General features: G+C 43.7%; 1 protein-coding gene across 4 annotated transcripts in view; it reads left to right on the top strand.

Annotated features, from left to right (window-relative positions):
• Window positions 1-21,169, top strand: part of LOC129705814 (anoctamin-9-like) — a 114,081-nt gene that overhangs the window by 69,289 nt on the left and 23,623 nt on the right. For all 4 annotated transcript variants that reach the window (XM_055649646.1, XM_055649644.1, XM_055649645.1 and 1 more), the window contains exons 13-17: window positions 5,281-5,445; window positions 6,678-6,714; window positions 17,601-17,712; window positions 17,982-18,039; window positions 18,716-18,813. In XM_055649646.1, the coding sequence (XP_055505621.1) occupies window positions 5,281-5,445; window positions 6,678-6,714; window positions 17,601-17,712; window positions 17,982-18,039; window positions 18,716-18,813 (470 nt within the window). The remainder of the gene's footprint in view (window positions 1-5,280; window positions 5,446-6,677; window positions 6,715-17,600; window positions 17,713-17,981; window positions 18,040-18,715; window positions 18,814-21,169) is intronic.

The following is a 21,169-nucleotide window of genomic DNA, read 5'->3' as shown; positions in this document are numbered from 1 at the left end:
AAGATACAAAGGCTTGTAAGCAAAGGCCACCAGGTTTAAGAACAGCTTCTTCCTCACTTGTATCCGACTTGAAAGCTAAGGATATATTCCAAAACCTTTGATCTGCCTTGTTGCCACCCTTGGTCTTTTTTTTACTTGCTCCTCCCTGTCGTTATAACACATTCTGCATTTTGTTTAATGTTTCTTTCATTTTTTGTATTCATGCATGTATGAACTGACTGAATAGAATGCAAATCTGTTTTTAACTGTATCTTGGTACATGTGACAATAATAAACCAATACCAGTCATTATAATGATGGGAAGCTCTCCCTGCAGTGAGTGAAATGCCATAGATCTGAACTATTAACTCTCAGTCTACAATTGCTATCTAGCTGGCTGAGTATTCCTAACATTTCTTCTTTTATTTTATTTTCCATCATATTATCTAATTCAATCATGAAGGTGGAGCTTTTCCTAGAATGTGGAATTTGTTACAGGGGCAGCCAGTGGCGCAGCAACAGAGTTGCTGCCTTACAGCACCTGAGACCTGGGTTCGATCTTGATGACAGGTGCTGTCCGTACGTAATTTGCATGTAATCCCTGTGACCGTGGGGTTTTCTCCAGGTTTCAGTTTAGTTTACAGTCACGTGTACCGAGCAGCAGTGAAAAGCTTTTGTTACCTGCTAACGAGCCAGCAGAAAGACAAACATGATTACAATTGAGCCATTCATAGTGTACATGATACATGATAAGGGAATAACATTTAGTGCAAGATAAAACCAGTAAAGTCCGATCAAAGACGGTCTGTGGGTCACCAATGAGGTAGACAGTAGTTCAGGACTGCTCTCTAGTTGTGGTAGGATGTTTCAGTTGCCTGATTACAGCTGGGAAGAAACTATCCCTGAATCTGGAGGTGTGCATTTTTACACTTCTTTACGTTTTGCCCGATGGGAGATGGCAGAAAGGTTGATTTGTGTGATGGTTGCATCCACAATTCACTGCAATTTCTTGCAGTCGAATGGAGCTTAATTTGCTTCAGTAAAATTATAAATTATCCCTAATATGTAGGATAGTGCTAGAGTATGAGGTGATCGCAAATCAGCGTGGACTGTTTCCTGAAAGTCAGATAAAAGTAAGCCGTCAGATAAAATGATAAATTTTCTGTATATTACCTAAAATTACTTTTCCTGTGTTTGTTTATTCTCTCTTGTTTTAATGCATTGACATGTTTTCAATTATCCTTTTAAGAAAAATCCACTATAAGTATTAATTCACCCAGCGTAAACTCATTTTTCCTAGCACTCTTTTGAATGAAGGTTCACAAGATCATTGATTATGGACAAGGAATCTTGTATGTTAAGTCTCACTTAAAGTTACGAAACAGTTGTCTAGAATTATAGATTATTCAGCACAGACACATGCTAATTACGCCAATCAATTCATATAAACTTGAAAGCTCCACCATTGCTTTCTTTCATATACCCTCAGCCAACCTTCAGCATATTCCCACAGCTTGTGCAAGACCATGTACATTAATACATTATCAATAATGTGATTTTCCAAAATACGGTCTTTGTACTCTTGATATACTGAACACTGCTTCTGTAAAAGTGAACCAGAATTCTTAATGGGAAACGTACATCTGACATACACCTCAACTGGAAGAAATTGAATAGCATCAGTAAAAGCATCCTGGTGAAAGAAGATGACAACCATTAGGCAGAACTGTATGCACTCCCAAGACCCAGATGGACCCTCTTGTGAGAAGATAACAAGAAAGATCACTATCAGAAGTGCTGCCCTATGGATCCATGACCAGATATGTAAAGTCAATAAACTCCTGGTTGCCAGAAGAAGTTTAATGACCACTTGTCCAATCATGCTCCCACCTGAGGGCATGCTTTTATATTTATTGTTGCTCCACAACTTGTATACATTTCACCTCACTGACATCTATAGTTATACAACTGTGACAGGAAACCATGCTCACTGACACTCCGCCAGGAAAAATAGCTCACACCAGGCATTTGTGGCACCAGACTGAGGACAACTTTCCACCTGGAAAGGTTGGCTATATTAACAGTGTCCTAGCCATCAAAGAATATACCTCTGCACACCCTTTGATTACTGGAGGATCAGACATCACTGCAACCGAAAAGGACTTGGGAGGTTTGCTGCCGTTTGTGCAATCTTCTTGTCAGTCATCTGTATTTGAAGTCTCATATCTTAAATAGTGAGCCTATAGAGTGATTATCTTCTCTCTTGATAACAACAGTCGTTGTTGGACAGGCTGCTAATTATATAGCTGCATTTCCAAGACTATCGATGCAACCTCCCACCAGTTCCTTTCCAGCAGTACTCCTGGAGTGCCTGTTGAAATAACCACAGACTGCTCCTACTCACACTAAGAAGATGTACTTTCAAGCTGTAATATTCTAGAGCTGTCTATGACTATGTCAAAATTCTGAACAGAAAGAAGCCATTTGTCCATTGTATCTATATCGACCAAAATAATCAGTCTACCTACTGTAAGGCACATCATCCTGTAGGTTAAGACAGTTAAAATGCACATCCTAGTAGTGTTTAAATGTGTTAAGTTTTCTGATCTTTTCACCTTTTCAGCAGTAGATTCCAGAGGGAATACAAATCTTCTCTTCCTTCTAATTATTCTACCAATATTTCTTGGCTTTTGACCCCTCTGCTATGAGAAATAAGTCTATGCTAATTATATATCACATACTTTTTTTAACCTCAATTAAGCCTCTCCTCAGCATCAACTTTTCCAAAGAAAGCAATCCTACTTGTCGAATCATGTAATTACAAAATTCCAGTCTAACAAAGTGGATCTATTTCACATTCTGTCCCCTGCAATCATTTATGTTTTGTAAAAGTGGTAACAGACAGCGTGCACTACACATGTATAGCAGACCAGCTACATTCCCTGGAAAATGGGTGAATACTTGACATTATAGTCAAGCTCCAACATCACCCCCACATCCAGCGACGCCTCCTTCCTTGAGGAGCTTAATCACTTCTATGGCCGCTTCGACAGGGACAATCTAGAGACAGCCATCAAGGCTGTGCTACCTGCCGATCACCAACCCCTCACACTCACCCCCTACGACGTGTACGTGGCACTGAGTAGGACTAATGCACGTAAGGCTGCTGGCCCTGACGGCATCCCCGGGCGCGTGCTCAGTGCCTGTGCTGCGCAGCTGACAGACGTCTGGACTGACATCTTCAACCTGTCACTTGCCCAAGCAGTTGTCCCCACTTGCCTTAAAGCCACCTCCATCGTGCCAGTGCCAAAACACTCCACTGCGGCAAGCCTCAACGACTTCCGCCCAGTTGCACTTACCCCCATCATCACCAAGTGCTTCGAGAGGCTGGTCCTGGCACACCTCAAAAGCTGCCTACCCCCCACACTGGATCCCTATCAGTTTGCCTACCGCAAGAACAGGAGTACGGAGGATGCCATCTCCACGGCACTTCACTCCGCCCTCTCCCACCTTGACAACAGAGACACTTATGTAAGAATGCTGTTCATCGATTACAGCTCAGCATTCAACACCATTATTCCATCAAAACTGATCACCAAACTCGGTAACCTGGGCATCGACCCCTCCCTCTGCAACTGGATACTGGACTTTCTAACCAACAGACCCCAGTCTGTGAGGTTAGACAAGCACACCTCTTCAACCCTCACCCTGAACACCGGCGTTCCTCAGGGCTGTGTGCTGAGCCCCCTCCTCTACTCCCTCTTCACCTATGACTGCACACGGTACTAACACCATCATCAAGTATGCAGATGATACAACGGTGATTGGCCTCATCAGCAACAACGATGAGCTGGCCTACAGGGAGGAGGTCCAGCACTTAGCAGCATGGTGCGCTGACAACAACCTGGCCCTTAACTCCAAGAAGACCAAGGAGCTCATTGTAGACTTCAGGAAGTCCAGAGGCGGCACGCACACCCCCATCCACATTAACGGGACGGAGGTGGAACGTGTTTCTAGCTTCAGGTTCCTGGGAGTCAACATCTCCGATGACCTCTCTTGGACCCACAATACCTCTACTCTGATCAAGAAGGCTCATCAGCGTCTCTTCTTCCTGAGGAGACTGAAGAAGGTCCATCTGTCTCCTCAGATCCTGGTGAACTTCTACCGCTGCACCATCGAGAGCATCCTTACCAACTGCATCACAGTATGGTATGGCAACTGCTCTGTCTCCGACCGGAAGGCACTGCAGAGGGTGGTGAAAATTGCCCAACGCATCACCGGTTCCACGCTCCCCTCCATTGAGTCTGTCCAAAGCAAGCGCTGTCTGCGGAGGGCGCTCAGCATCGCCAAGGACTGCTCTCACCCCAACCATGGACTGTTTACCCTCCTACCATCCGGGAGGCGCTACAGGTCTCTCCGTTGCCGAACCAGCAGGTCGAGGAACAGCTTCTTTCCGGCGGCTGTCACTCTACTAAACAACGTACCTCGGTGACTGCCAATCACCCCCCCCCGGACACTTATTATTTATTTTTTATTCAAATCGTTTGCTATGTCGCTCTTCAAGGGAGATGCTAAATGCATTTCGTTGTCTCTGTACTGTACACTGACAATGACAATTAAAATTGAATCTGAATCTGAATCTGAAGCTTTGAAGTAAGGTTATTTTAGTGGTTTTAGTTTAACATTTCCATTTTGACATTTTTGAGTTAACATTATGATTTTGAACGCTCGGATTTCATTACACACCTACTGCGGTTCTTGACCCGAGTATATCTGTTGATTTGGTACTTGTAACATAATTACAGAGTGGGCATCTCAAAATGGAATCTGTTTTCCAAGTGATGAATTAAAGCTATCCAAACACTGTTGCATTGACAATCTTAGACATGCAACTGCATTAATTAGCAGTCGATCTAACAACGATCGTACTCAGCTGGAACAGCATATGACTTTCCCATATCATGGGAAGGAAACTTCAACAAAACATTTCCCATTTATTTGAAATGTCTTGCCCCACTGTTCCTACTTAATGGGCTCACTGTCTCTAAATTGCATAAACCTGCCTCACTTACATCTGAACTTTATTGTGTGCATTTCATTTTGTGTGTACTCGTTTTTAATATCACAGGAAACAGATGGGCTATTCCTGTATCTATTCAAGTAATACTTTGTTAGTATTTTGTATCCCTGCTGCATCTATTGCTGTTGTGTGCTAATATTGTGCAGGCCTTGTTAGTGCTTGGTCGATCATTGACACACTTTGCTGTTCCTGCAGTCTCTAATTTTTAATTTAATTTACAGATTGCTGTTATAATTTGTATTGCGCTTGGCATTGTGGTATTTCGGATTACTTTATCCTATTCATTGTTGACTGCACAATTGAATTTCAAGCGTGAAGTAGCTGAAATAGTGTCCTTGATGATAGGTGCTATTTTGCACTATATCACACTTCTAATCATGACCAAGGTAGGACTGAGGTTAGTTTCTAGAATTTAATTTCTAACATTTGACTTTTTCCAACATTAAAAATTGAGAACTTGTTTAGTGCATGCAGGCCAAATAGATTTTATTTGTCATTTGGCACCTAATTTGGCATCTTATTAGCATTGACATATTTAAATTTGAAGAAAAAAAACCCTCCACTGTAGGGCAATAGAAGCACAAATGATACAGGGAACTGAAATGAAAAATATTTTTGTTAATGGAGAACTTTAACTTTTTGGGAATTTATTGAAGCAGTGATGCATTTACAATTGTATATATAAAGACTAAACAATTTATAGATTTTAATATCACTACCCTCACTAGCTCATGGCACCGGGAGTAATGAAATAAATTGAATTGACAGTATGGAAATAGGCCCTTCAGCTCACTGAGTCCATGTGGACCATCGATCACCCATTCACTCTATGTTATCTAGTTCTATGTTACAAGTCAGGAAGTTATGTTGTTGCTTTATAAAACTTTGATTAGGCTGTATTTGAAGTATTGTGCGTGGTTCTAGTTGCCTTATTAAAGGAAGGGTATCGAGGCTTTGGTGAGGATGCAAAAAAGATCAGGATGTTGCCTAGATAAGAGGGTATTAGCAATAATAAGTGGTTGGACAAACTTTTTCTGCAGCATTAGAGGATTAGAGATGACCCGAAAGAAGTATATAAAATTATGAGAGGTAAAGATAGGGTAGACAATCAGAACTTTTCTCCCAGGATGAAATTGCCAATTACTAGAGAGCATAGTGTTGAGGTCAGAGGGGGAAAGCTTAAAGGAGATGTGCAGGGCAAGCCAGAATATGCTGCTAGGTGGGGAGGAAGCAGATATGATAGTTGCTTTTAAGATGTTTTTAGATCAGCGCTTGGATAAACAGGGAATGGAGGGAGGGATATGGATCACATGCAGACAGAGGAAATTTGTTTATTTAAGGTATTTTTCCATTTGTTTATTGTTTGAATATTGATTGGAGTGGGGTTGATAAAGTTTGAAAGTAAATTCCAACATAAAACTGGGAATGAGTAGCTACATGAGGGGAAAAAAATAGTATAGAATTAGAGGCAAAAAATCAGGGAGTAAAATTTATGATAGAATTATCAAGAAGCCAGGATATAATAACTAAACGTCTATCTTAAATGTTGATCTTTCTATATTGTACTCCACTCAAAATAATTGTTCGAGAAACTGACTATTGGCATTTTATGTTACAGGTGAATTGTATTGTTGCAAAGAAACTGTGCAAATTGGGTATGTAATGTATGCTTAAAATGTTATGCAAATTACACTTCCAAAAGTCTATACATTATAGAATACTTAATAACTGCCTTCTCCATGCAGCTGGAATATCCAGTGTCTGCTTGAAAGATGATCACTCCTCTCCTCAGACCATCAGAATTGGATACCTTTTTTCGAGGTTAACACAAGACTACAGTGCCCGCCATAATGTTTGTACTCCACAATTTGAGATTTGTAATAGAAATAAAAAATCACATGTGGTTAAAGTGGACATTGTCAGATTTTAGTAAAGAATATTTGTATTCAATTGGTTTCTCCATGCAAAAATTACAGCTTTGTTTATACATAGCCCCCCCCCCCATTTCAGGACACCATAATGTTTGGAACACATGACTTCACGGATGTTTGTAATTGCTCAGGTGTGTTTAAATGCCTCCTTAATGCAGGTATAAGAGAACTCTCAGCACCTAGTCTTTCCTCCAACCTTTCCATCACCTTTGGAAACGTTCATTGCTGTTTATCAACATGAGGACCAAAGTTGTGTCAATGAAAGTCAAAGAAGCCATTATGAGACTGAGAAACAAGAATAAAACTGTTAGAGACATCAGCCAAACATTAGGCTTACCAAAATCAACTGTTTGGGACATCATTAAGAAGAAAGAGAGCACTGGTGAGCTTATTGATTTCAAATGGACTGGCAGGCCAAGAAAGACTTCCACAGCTGATGACAGAAGAATTCTCTCTATAATAAAGAAAATTCCCCAAACACCTGTCCGACAGATCAGAAACTCTCTTCAGGAGTCAGGTGTGGATTTGTCAATGACCACTGTCCGCAGAAGACTTAATGAACAGAAAAACAGAAGCTACACTGCAAGATGCGAACCACTGTACTTAAAAGAGCCACCACAGTTCTAGAAAAAGGTCTTGTGGACAGATGAGACGAAGATTAACTTATATCAGAGTGATGGCAAGAGCAAAGTATGGAGTAGAGAAGGAACTACCCAAGATCCAAAGCATACTACCTCATCTGTGAAACAAGGTGGTGGGGGTGTAATGGCCTGGGAATATATGGCTGCTGAAGGTAGTGGCTCAATTATCTTCATTGATGATACAACTGCTGATGGTAGTAGCACAATGAATTCTGAAGTGTAAAGACACATCCTGTCTGCTCAGGTTCAAACAAATGCCTGAAAACTGATTGGCTGGCGGTTCATTCTACAACAAGACAATGATCCCAAGCATACTGCTAAAGCAACAAAGGAGTCTTTCAGAGCTAAAAAAATTGTCAGTTCTTGAGTGGCCAAGTCAATCACCCACCTAAACCCAATTGAGCATGCCTTTTATATGCGGAAGAGAAAACTGAAGGGGACTTGCCATGTCCATGAATCACAGACTTCAAGCAGTCATTGGATGCAAAGGATATGCAACAAAATACTAAACATGACTACTTTCACTTAAATGACACTGCTGTGTCCCAAACATGGTGAAACCAAAATGTATAAAAATGGCCATTATTAAAAATCTGACAATGTGCACTTTAACCACATGTGATTTTTTTCCTATTACAAATCTCAAAATGGGGAGTATAGAGGCAAATAGATAAATGATGGGCCTTTGTTCCAAACATTATGGAGGGCACTGTATTTGTTTTTAATTATTCATCTTAATCAGGGCCTCTGCCGAGTCACCTGCCTCTAATTGGGAGGTTAAGCAGCCTCTGCTCCCTTTCTGTCAAATCTCAATTACCATTTGCATCCTGAAGCAGTTTTAATTATTTGCTTTTTATGGAAGATTTTTTTTCCTTATACTAAGTTGTAATATTCAGCAGTGTGATATCCTAAAATGGTAGCACTTCAGCACATTAATATCTTTAGTTCTCCAACAGGATCTACTGGATCACTACTGGAGAAAATAGGGAAATTCAAGAGCACCTCCGTTTATTTTGGGGATGACGGAATCAGTCTTTGATTTAACTGAGAATATGATAGGAGAATATTTTAAGATACATTCTTAAATATCGCACACTACACAATTGAAATTTCAATGTTTAGATTGCAAATATCTAAATCTCAATTACAGTACAACAACTGTTTGTTATAATCGCCTAAACTTAAATTGTAAAATAATTCAAAGAACACAAGTCTCAGTTAAAAACCGTCACTCTTATCCATAGACTGCCCCATTTTCGGTCCGATGTTCAATCACTATATATCACTTAAACACTTACATAAAAATTTTAAGTTGTATGCCGGGGACTCGACTCAAAGGGCCGGGATTGTGCACAGAATCCCTCGCCGAAGTCTCCGTTTCACTGTTGCTGCTTATTCGCTCGTGTCGTCTTGTCCCAGTGAAATCCTGCTGACTACTCCAAATGTGATAGTCGCCTAAACTTAAACTGTAAAATAATTCAAAGAACACAAGTCTCAGTTAAAAACTTTTACTTAAAGGTGGGAGAAGACACAGAGACCCGGGTGTACCATGGCTCACTCAGGCGCCTGCTACCGCCTTCTTAAAGAATACATGCAATATTTAGTAATTTTCCACTGTTACATGACAAAAGCCAGTCTTCACAAAGATATGATAAGGTATGTTTGATTGTGTTAGGGAGTTGAACAAAAGTTGAACAGCTAATACAGATAAGGAGGCACCAATGTGTTCCATTGATTTTTTACATTATCTTGCTTTGGGTAATTCTGCATGCTTTGGGTAATTCTGCAGTGTTTCCAATGTATGTGCACAACAAGCCTATAGTTACAGGATAGGTGTCAATGTAAGACCAAACAAGCCAGAACAGTTCAAGGGAGAAGGAAAAGAACAGTTGATGAAAATGAAAAATAAATGTATATGACTAATTCCTGAAACAGAAACTGAAAATGCTAGGAACATTGAACAGATCAGGCAGCGTGTCAGGTCCAAGACCTGTGAAAGACAAAGAAAAATTAGTTTTCTGTTGCGGAGATGGTGAGGGTGATGGTAGGACAAAGTGAATATCCATAATGGGTTAAGATCAAAGGAATTAATGTGAATGTCTATGGTCGTGCTATGCGTGAATGATAGTCTGACTGGAATATTTATGGAGGGAGAAAATTTTAGAGATAACTAGACTAAGTGGGACTCGTTGGGTCCGAGCATCACACGGGAGGGCTGGTCCACTAACGCAATATTTCACCTCTCCACCAATTCCAATATTGGGGGCCAGTGGGGGGGGGTTTCTGGAGCGCTAGTATGGGTTTTGTGGGCTGAAGGGACTGGTTTCCAGAGGGGTAGTAAGGACATTGTGGGCCGAATGGATTCATGGGCTGGCGGCTCAGTCACTCAAGCCTGTTGTGCTGACAGCTCACTGACTTATGGCTGGTGGGCTGGCAGTTGACTCACAGCTATTCCTAGAAATTCCATTTCAAGCAGGGTGCAAGGCCACCAAATTCAAGTGCAGCTTCTTATCACTTCAAGCAGGGTGCAAGGCCACCAAATTCAAGTGCAGTTTCATACCACTTCAAGCAGGGTGCAAGGCCACTAAAGACAGCGAGTCATGACCTCTCCCTCCTCCATCTTGCAGAGACTGAGCCACGCCCACACTTCTGGGTTTTATAGTCCCTCCCCCCTCCCACCAGAAGGGGTGTGGCCTTCATGGCATGATTGACAGGAGAGAGAATCTCAACATTTTTTAAACACTAATAACTTTTATTTTTCATCAATTGGAAAAATCCTCTGCACCTGATGAGCAGAGGAGGACTCTGAGTAAGATGGCCAAAATCGTGGTAGCTTTTTTCTAAAATCAATATAAAGTCCAAACAGGAAGTGTTCAAGATTAAACTTTTAATTATATAGAAGGCAAGGCAACTTTAATTAGGCAAGGCAACTTTAATTAGGCAAGGCAACTTTAATTAGGCCACACAGCTTTAGCATTTCCAAACCAAAGGCAACACAGCTTTAGCATTTCCAAACCAAAGGGAGCATTTCCAAACCAAAGGGAACACAGCTTTAGCATTTCCAAACCAAAGGGAACACAACTTTAGCATTTCCAAACCAAAGGGAACACAGCTTTAGCATTTCCAAACCAAAGGCAACACAGCTTTAGCATTTCCAAACCAAAGGCAACACAGCTTTAGCATTTCTAATCCAAAGGCAACACAGCTTTAGTATTTCCAAACTATATTTTCAAACCGCATTAAGGGCACTGACAAGTCAGTAAAACCGCTCACAGTTTAGTAGACAGCTTAGTTCAATGTTATTCACAGATCAGACTGAGAGACGTGACCCACTCGCTCCCCCATCTTGCAGAGACTTACTGAGGCTGTTGTGGTTTTCAATACTCAAATTAATTCAGGCCATGCGGAGAATTATTCAAGAAGTTTAAACTTTTATTTGCAAACAAAAGTTGGATTCCCCCCACATCATCAAATCACGTGGAGCTCTCTCTGAGTTACAAACAAAGGATCATCACTTTTTATAGCATTTTCAACTCGGCATGTCCCACCCCTGCTACATTTCCATATCCAATCATTTGCCATCATTACCAGCCAATCACTTGCTTCCACTTATCCCCTCCTTCCCAGTACATTTCCACATTTGCAACTGATGTAGGTAGTCACAGGACTACCCTCGTGGCCCCTCGCCTGGCCATGTGTGTTTAACTTCTTTGTTCAGTCGTTTCATTCCAACAAAGTGAAATCCCAGAAAAGTAGACAATTCCAAGAACTCACTTCTCAAAATATAAGAGATACAGTGGTTACTCAATTTATATAAACAAGACATTGTTCCTATTAAACGTATACGTCTTGGGAAATAATGTTACTTCTTAAACTACAGATCTAAACACAGGGATCTAATGTTTATAATTCTAATGTATATAATAAGTAAAACACAATATATTTCCCAGATGATCTCATTATAATTCATAGTTAAACTAACTTTATCTTGTATCACAACCCTTAAAGTATGAATTTACTCTGTCTTTGCAAACTCACATCTCCTATTATCCCAGCACGCAAGGGTCATATAAATGTCCCACTTGATAAATAATGGTTTCTTGGCCAGCTCACACACCCTCCCCCATTCTTGTTATCTCTAGGGGATGGCATTCCAACCTCATCCTTCGGCCCCTTTATGGCTCCCCATCACACTAACAACATTATTCAAAGGATGTTCACATGTGCAAATATCCGACTTATCTCAGATCAAAACAAAGTTACTTTCTTAGATACATATATATAAAAATAAAAGATACAACCTGCTCAAATGTATCACCTCTTATCTCAACATATGTGTGATTAAACGTCACAAACTTAATACAGAATCCATTATTGTTCCAGCCTTGTGGTCTTGGATGTGTAAACAGTCCATAAATCTTGAGTCATGTCATTACAACACTTCACAAGAATGTGACATCGAGAAAGAGCAAATGACCTGTGACCAAATGGCCTGAGAGGCCCACTGCCTAATCAGACTTTTAAATACAGATTATATAAGATACATTTAATATAGAAGATAATATTTACTATAAGGCACACAACACTTCCGGGTTTTATAGTCCCTCCGGAAGGGGCGCGGCCTTCAGGAGAGAGAATCTCAACATTTTTTAAACACTAATAACTCTTTTATTTTTCATCAATGGGAAAAATCCTCTTGTCCTGCGCAGCGGAGGGGGACTGAGTAAGATGGCCAAAAATGACAGCCGTAAGTGGCAGCGTTTTTTCTAAAATCAATATACAGAACAACAGGAAGTGGTCAAGATCAGACTTTTAGTAATATAGTTTTTATGGGAGGGATTTTGTATAGTTTAAAGACACAACATGGAAACAGGCCCTTCGCACTACCGAGTTCACACCAACTACCAATTACCCATTCATACTAGTTCTATCTTATCCCACTTTTGCATCCTACACACCAGGGACAATTTACAAAAGGCAGTTAACCTACAAATCTGCACGCCTTTGAAATGTGTGAGGAAACCTGAAGACCCGGAGAAATCCCACGCTGTCACAGGGAAAAAGTACCCTAGGTATCTGGCGCTGAGGGGCAGCACCTCTACTATTGCGCCATACAGTCTGTTCTTGGAGTCTTCTTCCTGTTGGCAATGTAATAATAGCCAACATTCAGGACTGGATGTAGCAAAAATGTAGAACATTAATTTGATTTGTTGGTTATGGAACTCTAGCTCCTGGTACTGCCGTCTACTTTTGCTATTGTAAAATTAGTCATATTACAGCTTCATCATCTTAAACCTGCTGTTAAAGCATGCCAGGCATGCCTACGTTTGAACCATGATTTATTTTCTCATTTAACATTTGTGAAATTTGCAGAGCTGACTATAACCGTGGAGCCAAATTCCCATGAGATTCACAAATAACATATTTGGATGGCAATGCAATGTGAACCAAGTTACTGGTATTTTACTGACCACATTCTTATCTTTATAAAGATACTAGACTAAGTGCAGACCCATTAAGTTTGCTCATAGGGCCCCCTTGATCATGACTGACCATGGGTGATGCATCCTAGTTGTTGGCTGCTTGCTCCAAACCTCAGCTGGAGCAGCTTCGCTTGTGGCTGAAGAGACCAATACGGGAGTGACTGTCTCTGTGGCAAAAGTTACATTTGTGTGTGGTCTCTGGTTTGTTGAAGTTGCTGCGCTCCTTTCTGTGCTGGCTTGTCTGCCACTGCGTTCAACAGTTTCTCTTCCCCCGTTTTGAGATGTTGGTTCAGGGTACCTCTCCACCTTGTGCGGTCAGCTGCAAGACTCTCCCATTATTCCACAACGATGTTGAGCGCCTTCATATCTCTCTTGCAGACATCCTTGTAACATAGCTGGGGGCAGCCGATGGTCCTCCTCCCAGATGTTAGCTCTGCATAGAGGATGTATTTTGGAATACGGCCATCCTCCATGTGGTGGACATGGCCCAGCCACCGCAGTCTGCACTGCCTGAGTAGAGTGTACATACCGGGAAAGCCAGCGCGAGACAGGATCTCGGCATTGGTCACTCTGTCTTGCCAGGATATGCCCAGGACGTGACAGATGCTTCTCAGGTGGAAGGTGTTGAGTCTTCTCTTCTGCCTGGCATATGTAGTCCATGTCTCACTGCCAGACAGCAGTACAGTACCCCAACGCAATATTCTACCACTCACTCATTCCCCCAACGCAATATTCCACCATTCACCCATAGCCCCCAACTGCACAGGTACGGCTCATTTCCCCTCATCCCCAGCACTCACTCCCCCTCCTCTTCACTCTACCTCATTTTTCCCCTCCCCCAAGCCCTCCCTCCCCTTTCCCCTACCCTCAGTCACTCCTTCCCTCCCTCCCGAAATTATCTCCCCTCCCTACCCCATCCTATCCCTCTATCTCCCACTCCTCACCCCCCCCACTGCCCTCCTCTCCCTCTATTCCCCAATCCCTAACTCTGCCACTCCCCCCTCTTCCCCCATTCTCCCTCCTCACCTCCCCCACTTTCCCCCCTCTCCCTCCTTACCCTCAACCCCCCTACTCTCCCTCCTCACCTCCCCAGGTATTCCCCACTCCCTACCTCCCCACTCCCTCCTCCTCCCTCTATTCACCCTCCTCCCCCAACTCTCCCTCCTCACCTCCCCCACTTCCGCCCCCGCCCACAGGAGCTCTCGCCCCCCCCATGCGAGCTGCCGCCCCCCCCCCATGCGAGCTGCCGCCTCCCACGCGAGCTGCCGCCCCCCCACGCGAGTTGCGGCCCCCCCCCCCACACAGGCTGCCACACCCGCACGCGATCTGCGGCCCCCCCCTCCACACGAGCCGCCGCCGCCCCCCCCCCCCCCCCCCCCACGCGAGCTGCCACTCCCCCACGCGAGTTGCCTGGGGGGCCATCCCCCACGCGAGGGGGGTGTGGCGGAGTGGGGAAGGGCGGGTTGGGGAAAGGGGGGGGTGTGGGAATGGGGGTTGTTGCAGCAATTGCAGCTTGCCCTCTGCTCACCCAGCACCTTCAGCTTTCAGCCTCAAACATAGCTCCCGGTCCCACTCCCACTACACTCAGAGGCTCTCTGCCCGCACGCTGCTCATGGACTCAGCCCCGCCTCCGGGGAGTTCTCTCCGTGGGTACCAGAAAGGTCGTTACCTTCATGGTGACTGACAGGCGAGAAGACCGATCTGCTGATCTGACAATTTTTTAAACATTCATAACTTTTCTAATATTTCATCGATCGGAACAAAACGGTGCGCTTGGAGCAGAGGAGAACGGAGGACTCAAGGAGCACTCTCTCAAACCTCTACAGGTGCACAGTAGCGAGCATGCTGGCCGGTTGCATCGTGGCTTGGTACAGCAACCTGAGCGTTCAGGAGCAGAAAAGGCTGCAAAACGTTGTAAACACTGCCCAGTCCATCATCGGCTCTGACCTCCCTACCATCGAGGGGATCTATCACAGTCGCTGCCTCAAAAAGGCTGCCAACATCATCAAGTACCCACACCTTCCTGGCCACACACTCATCTCACCATTGCCATCAGGTAGAAGGCACAGGAGCCTGAAATCTGCAACATCCAGGTTCAGGAACAGCTGCTTCCCTATAGGCATCAGACTATTAAACGCAACTTCAAACAAACTCTGAACTGCAGCTTATTGCACTTTATCTGTGTCTATATCTATATATTCTGTGGTATATGGACACAATGATCTGAACTGTATTTATGCCTACAATATTCTGTTATGCTGCTGCAAGCAGGAATTTCATTGTCCTATCTGGGACACATGAGAATAAACTCTATTGACTTGACTTCAATAAGGTGGCAAGTAAATCTTAGCGATATAGGTTACCGTTTTTGCGCAAATTAAAAAAAACACACACCGGAAGTGGTCAAGATGAGTTTTAGTAATAGTATATATATATATGTGTGTGTGTGTGTGCGTGTGTGTCTATATATATCTATATTACTAATTGTCTGATCTTGACCCTTCCTGTTCTGTATCTTGATTTTAGAAAAAACGTTGCCACTTACGGCTGCGATTTTTGGCCATCTTACTCAGAGTCCCCCTCCGCTGCTCAGGACAAGAGAATTTTTCCCATCAATGAAAAATAAAAGAGTTATTAGTGTTTAAAAAATGTTGAGATTCTCTCTCCTGAAGGCCATACCCCTTCTGGAGGGACCATAAAACCCAAAAGTGTTGAGTGCCTCAGTCAGTCTCTGCAAGATGGGAGAGCGAGAGAGTCACATCTCTCAGTCTGAGGTGTGAATAACACTGAACACATGTCTACTAAACTGTTACTGTCAGTGCCCTTAATGTGATTTGAAAATATAGTTTGGAAATGCTAAAGCTGTGTTGCCTTTGCTTTGGAAATGCTAAAACTGTCTGGCCTTTGGTTTGGAAATGCTAAAGCTGTGTTGCCTTTGGTTTGGAAATGCTAAAGCTGTGTTGCCTTTGGTTTGGAAATGCTAAAGCTGTTTTGTCTAATTAAAGTTGCCTTGCCAAATTTAAGTTGCCTTTCCTAATTAGAGTTGCCTTGCCTGATTAAAGTTGCCTTGCCTGATTAAAGTTGCCTTGCCTGATTAAAGTTGCCTTGCCTGATTAAAGTTGCCTTGCCTAATTAAAGTTGCCTTGCCTGATTAAAGTTGCCTTGCCTTCTCTATAATTAAAATTCTAATCTTGACCACTTCCTGTTTGCGCTTTATATTGATTTTAGAAAAAAACGCTACCACGTACGGCTGTGATTTTTGGCCATCTTACTCAGAGTCCCCCTCCGCTCATCAGGTGCCGAGGATTTTTCCCATCGATGAAAAATAAAAGATTTATTAGTGTTTAAAAAATGTCGAGATTCTCTCTCCTGTCAATCACGCAATGAAGGCCACGCCCCTTCTGGTGGGTTGGACTATAAAAACCAGATGTGGCTCAGTCTCTGCAAGATGGAGGAGGGAGAGGTCACGATTCGCTGTCTGTGGCCTTGAACCCTGCTTGGTATGAAACTGCACGTGAATTTGGTGGCCTTGTACCCTGCTTGAAGTGGTAAGAAACTGCACTTGAATTTGGTTGCCTTGCACCCTGCTTGAAATGGAACTTCAAGGAATAGCAGTGAGTCAACTGCCAGCCCACCAGCCGTGAGTGAGTGAGCTGCCAGCACAACAGGCTTGAGTGACTGAGCCGCCAGCCCAAGAATCCATTTGGCCCACAATGTCCATACTAGCCCTCTGGAAACCAGTCCCTTCAGCCCACAACACCGATACTTCAGAAAGCCCCCCCCCCCCCCCCCACCACTCACTGGCCCCACAATATTGGAATTGGTGGAGAGGTGGAATATTGCGTTGGGGGACCAGCCATACCGTGCGATGCTTGTATATTCTTATATATTGTATATTCTTATATATATTCTTCCTTGTACAGCAGTCTACATTCAGCAGATATTGTGTCATCAGTGGCTATGCTCATGGAAGATTTGTCAGCATACAAAGAGAACTCATGTTTACATTTGTGGATTCATTCAGGATCTCTCAGATTGCAGACTGCAAACCTGAGGGCCAGTAAAGGCAATCTTAATGTCATAGTCTGGAAGGTGTAAATTTGTGACTTTGAACTATGTTAGAACAGAGTCTGCACCTGGGCAGTCACATTTGAGCAAATGGTTTTCAACATTGAATCCACAGGAACCTCTTGAGAAACCAGTAAGGTTTGAATTTCTGCATTGATTACTGGTCTAGAAAATAACACTAGAAATTTATACATTGACTCTTACTAATTACCTGAATGGTTTCCCCATATATGAGCTTTCCAGTGAGGCTTGTTAGGCCTATTGTTTCCACACATGATAATAAGTAACATCTCAAAAGCTGGTGATAAAGGGACAAATAGCATGTTAGTAGCATTTTAAGGAGTGTAAGGAAGGAATCAATAATATATCTTATAATATGATTTGCTAATTTTTCATCTATAATTTAATCTTTTTACAGAAATGCAGCGTACTGATTTAACTCGAGAAAATAGCTATACTGCAAAAATGTTCACGTTTCAGTTCTTCAACCTATTTGCTTCCATTATTTACATTGCGTTTTTTCTTGGAAGGTGAGTACCTTTGCAGGTATTTGATTTTTACAAAGTTACTCATTCTCTGTTTCAGCCCATACTATTTTATGGAAAATCTGCTAGCATTATGAAAAAAATATATATATTTAGGCAGTTCATTAGGTAATGTAATCAAAGCAATTGGTAGTCCACTGTGTCTCCTTTGACAGTTACACGAGTGCAGAATGGTAGTGTAACATGCTGTGAATATGTTGTGTTATTGTGTTGTATTGTATCAACATAATATACTAGATTTCTTTCTGTTTTAGAATCAATGGCTATCCAGGTAATTACGTGAAAATAGCAATGAAGTGGCGTCTAGAAGAGGTGAACATAAAATTATCTTTTTATTTCCTTCAATAAAACATACCATACCCAAGAATCACTTGAATTAATTGATTTTTATTTCCAGAATTTGTGGAGTTAACATGACTTGTATATTAATCATCTTTAATCTATTTTATTTTAATTTCAGCATAAATGAATGTAGTATAATTTTAACAAACTAACCTCTAAATGTGTTCCATTCTGTATACCCCTTTTGTGGAAAAATGATTGAAGTAATTCAAAATAGACAAAGATTTTGTATTTTTTCCCTAAAGTGGTATGCTTGTACAGTATTTCACATGTTTGGCCTTTTAACTTTTGATTTTTGATTCACAATTTAGTAATTGCAATGTAATTTTAAATGCTTTAAAATGGTATATGGGTTGCTGTCACTTCTTGACTTTGAAAGGTTCAGTATGAGATGATGCATTTCCAAATCTACAGAATAATTGAGATGTCAATAAGAAATTTTGCAGTGTATAACTACTTTGTGCATTCGTGAGTGGATAAATAGAGCTGCACAGCCCACAGATTTGATTTACACTGTGTCTACACATTTGATTTTCCTTCACAGACCGCCCATCCAGCAGGTTCCTTCTGTGTTTGCAGGTTTAAAAGGTGCATTATGACTGCCCCATTCTTGAACATGATTAAAACTTGTTCTCTTTCTTTTCAGTGTCATCCAAGTGGCTGCATTACAAATCTCGTTCTGCAAATGGGTGTTATAATGGTGTTGAAACAAGTGGTAGGCACCACCACGGAATATGTTTACCCGTAAGTTTAATCAGAAGCAGCAATAAATCTATCAGTAATGCTCAGAGCATAATTTGTCAAATACATGTTATCGTAAGATACTGAGATTGTTTCAGTCCCGATACGTTATACTATTAAGGATTCAAATGTGAAACAGAAATTGCTGGAGTAACAATGCGGGTCAGGCAGTATCTCTGGAGGACCTGGATAGGCAATGTTTTGGGTCAGGTCCATTCTTCCAATGTACAGTTTATCTTATGACATCGTGTTTCACCTCAAGGACTAGTCAGAACACAAGGTTGTGATTTTAACTATCATTGTTCATTAGTATCTAAGGTTATATTATGATGAATTTGACAAAGAGGCAATATATAGCAGGTTATATTTTAAATATCTTGTAGTGGCACCATACGTGGTGAATAAAGGTGAGACGTCAGGCCGGTTCAAAGAGTCATTTATTCAGTGGTGACACGTTAGGTGGTGCGCTAATTATAATACAATGTTGCTGTAGCTGAGCGAGGTTGTTATCTCGGGCTCAGCTACCTGTCGACTTCTCAAGGTCTCGCGGTGAGAGACCTTTAGTACCAGGACGCTCCCTCTAGCCCATGACGTCACGTGCCCGCCCTCGTATCTCCTGACGAGGGTTCGAGCATGAGTGGCCCGTGTTTAGGCTGACGCCACAGGACCCCCCCCCCCCCCCCCCAGAACCGGAGGAAGGAATAGCATGGTCGAGGGCGGCTCCTGCATGTGGGTCGGGGACACCCCGGGCGTGAGTCGGGACGGAGGCTCCACGGGCGCAGTGACGCTCTGCGTGGGCGATCCCGAGGTACCGAGGGGTGCGAGAGGACCGATGCAGAAGCTGCCGGACGGAAGAGACACAGTCGCATCTCCTCGACCAGCAAAGGGAGAGTGTCCTGTGAAAACGGCGCCCAGCTACAATGAGGGAGAAAAAAAACTAGATAAAATAAACAAAACAATTCCTGAACCGGGCGTGGAAAAGCAGTGAACACAAAATGAACAGGACAAGACAAATTACAGTGCAATCAGTGTCCAAAGTTCAAATTGTCCATAGTGCAGTATAGTGTTGCAGTGGCAGCCTCTGGCCTGAATGTGGCGCTGCAACCGGTGCTCAGGCTGCAGTGATGGCATCCAGCTGGAAGGTGGCGTTGTGAAAGGCGGTGAGGCTGCAGTGATGGCATCCAGCTGGAAGGTGGCGTTGTGACGGCAGTGAGGCTGCAGCGACGGCAGCCGACCTGACGATGGCTATCTTGCCGGTAGTCAGGCTGCATGGACGGCATCCGGCCGGAAGGTGGCGCTGTGGATGGCAAGTTTGTGAGTTCGAGTTTCTCTTCCGGCCGGCCGCGGTGGCCATGTTTGTAGTCGTGCAGCCGCTTGTTTCAGGCAGCCGCGGTGGGCATTTTGCCGGCCGGCTGAAGCAGACTTTGCCAGCGATTGAATCCCTGGGCCAGACAGGCAGACAGCGCCCAGGGATCTTCAGAGTCCATGCCGGTGAGGTGAAGAAGGGCGTCTTTGGCAGGCGCCCCAGGTAAGCCCGAGCTATCAGGTGGCTAGGCCCTGGGCAGCGGCCGGCCTGTTGCGGTGCCGGGTCTGACGGTGAGGTACAGGGTGTGGAGCCGTGGCCGCGGCGAGGCCCGGTGCAGTGCAGGTGAGGTGAGGCTGGGGCAGGGCCTGGAGCCATGTCTGCGGGGAGGCCCGGTGCGGTGCAGGGTGTGGGCCTAGCCCGTTGTCGGGAGCGGGAGAGTGGCAGGTACTCTCTCTCTGCACCCAGGGCCGTCGGTCGTGCGTCGGCGTTGCTCTGTGTGTGGGCAGGAGGCTGCTGCAACGCTTGCAGCAGCTGGTGGAGCAGCGACGGCTGGTAATATCTCTCCGCTCCAGTGGTTGGCTCCGGGCAGGTCATGCGGGGTAGCTCGGCGGTCCTCACACAAGGCGGCCTGCCCCGTTGCCGGGAGCGGGAGAGCGGAAGCAGCAGCGGCGTCTCAGCTCCAGTGAGCAGCAGCTGGAGGGGAAGCGGCGGCATACCTCACTGCAGGGCCGGGTTGGCTGCAGCGTCGTTCTGCAGGGCTGGGCAGCCGGCTGCAGACATCAGGTCTCCTGAGGCTGCGTGCTTCAGGAGAGTCCAAATTTCAATTCGGACAGTCGGGGGTCACCAGTGTAGCGGCACCATACGTGGTGAATAAAGGTGAGACGTCAGGCCGGTTCAAAGAGTCATTTATTCAGTGGTGACACGTTAGGTGGTGCGCTAATTATAATACAATGTTGCTGTAGCTGAGCGAGGTTGTTATCTCGGGCTCAGCTGCCTGTCGACTTCTCAAGGTCTCGCGGTGAGAGACCTTTAGTACCAGGACACTCCCTCTAG

This window comes from Leucoraja erinacea, chromosome 18 (genome assembly GCF_028641065.1).
Source record: "Leucoraja erinacea ecotype New England chromosome 18, Leri_hhj_1, whole genome shotgun sequence".
In the NCBI taxonomy this organism is placed as follows: domain Eukaryota; kingdom Metazoa; phylum Chordata; class Chondrichthyes; order Rajiformes; family Rajidae; genus Leucoraja; species Leucoraja erinaceus.
This window is presented reverse-complemented; position numbering and strand designations above follow the sequence as displayed.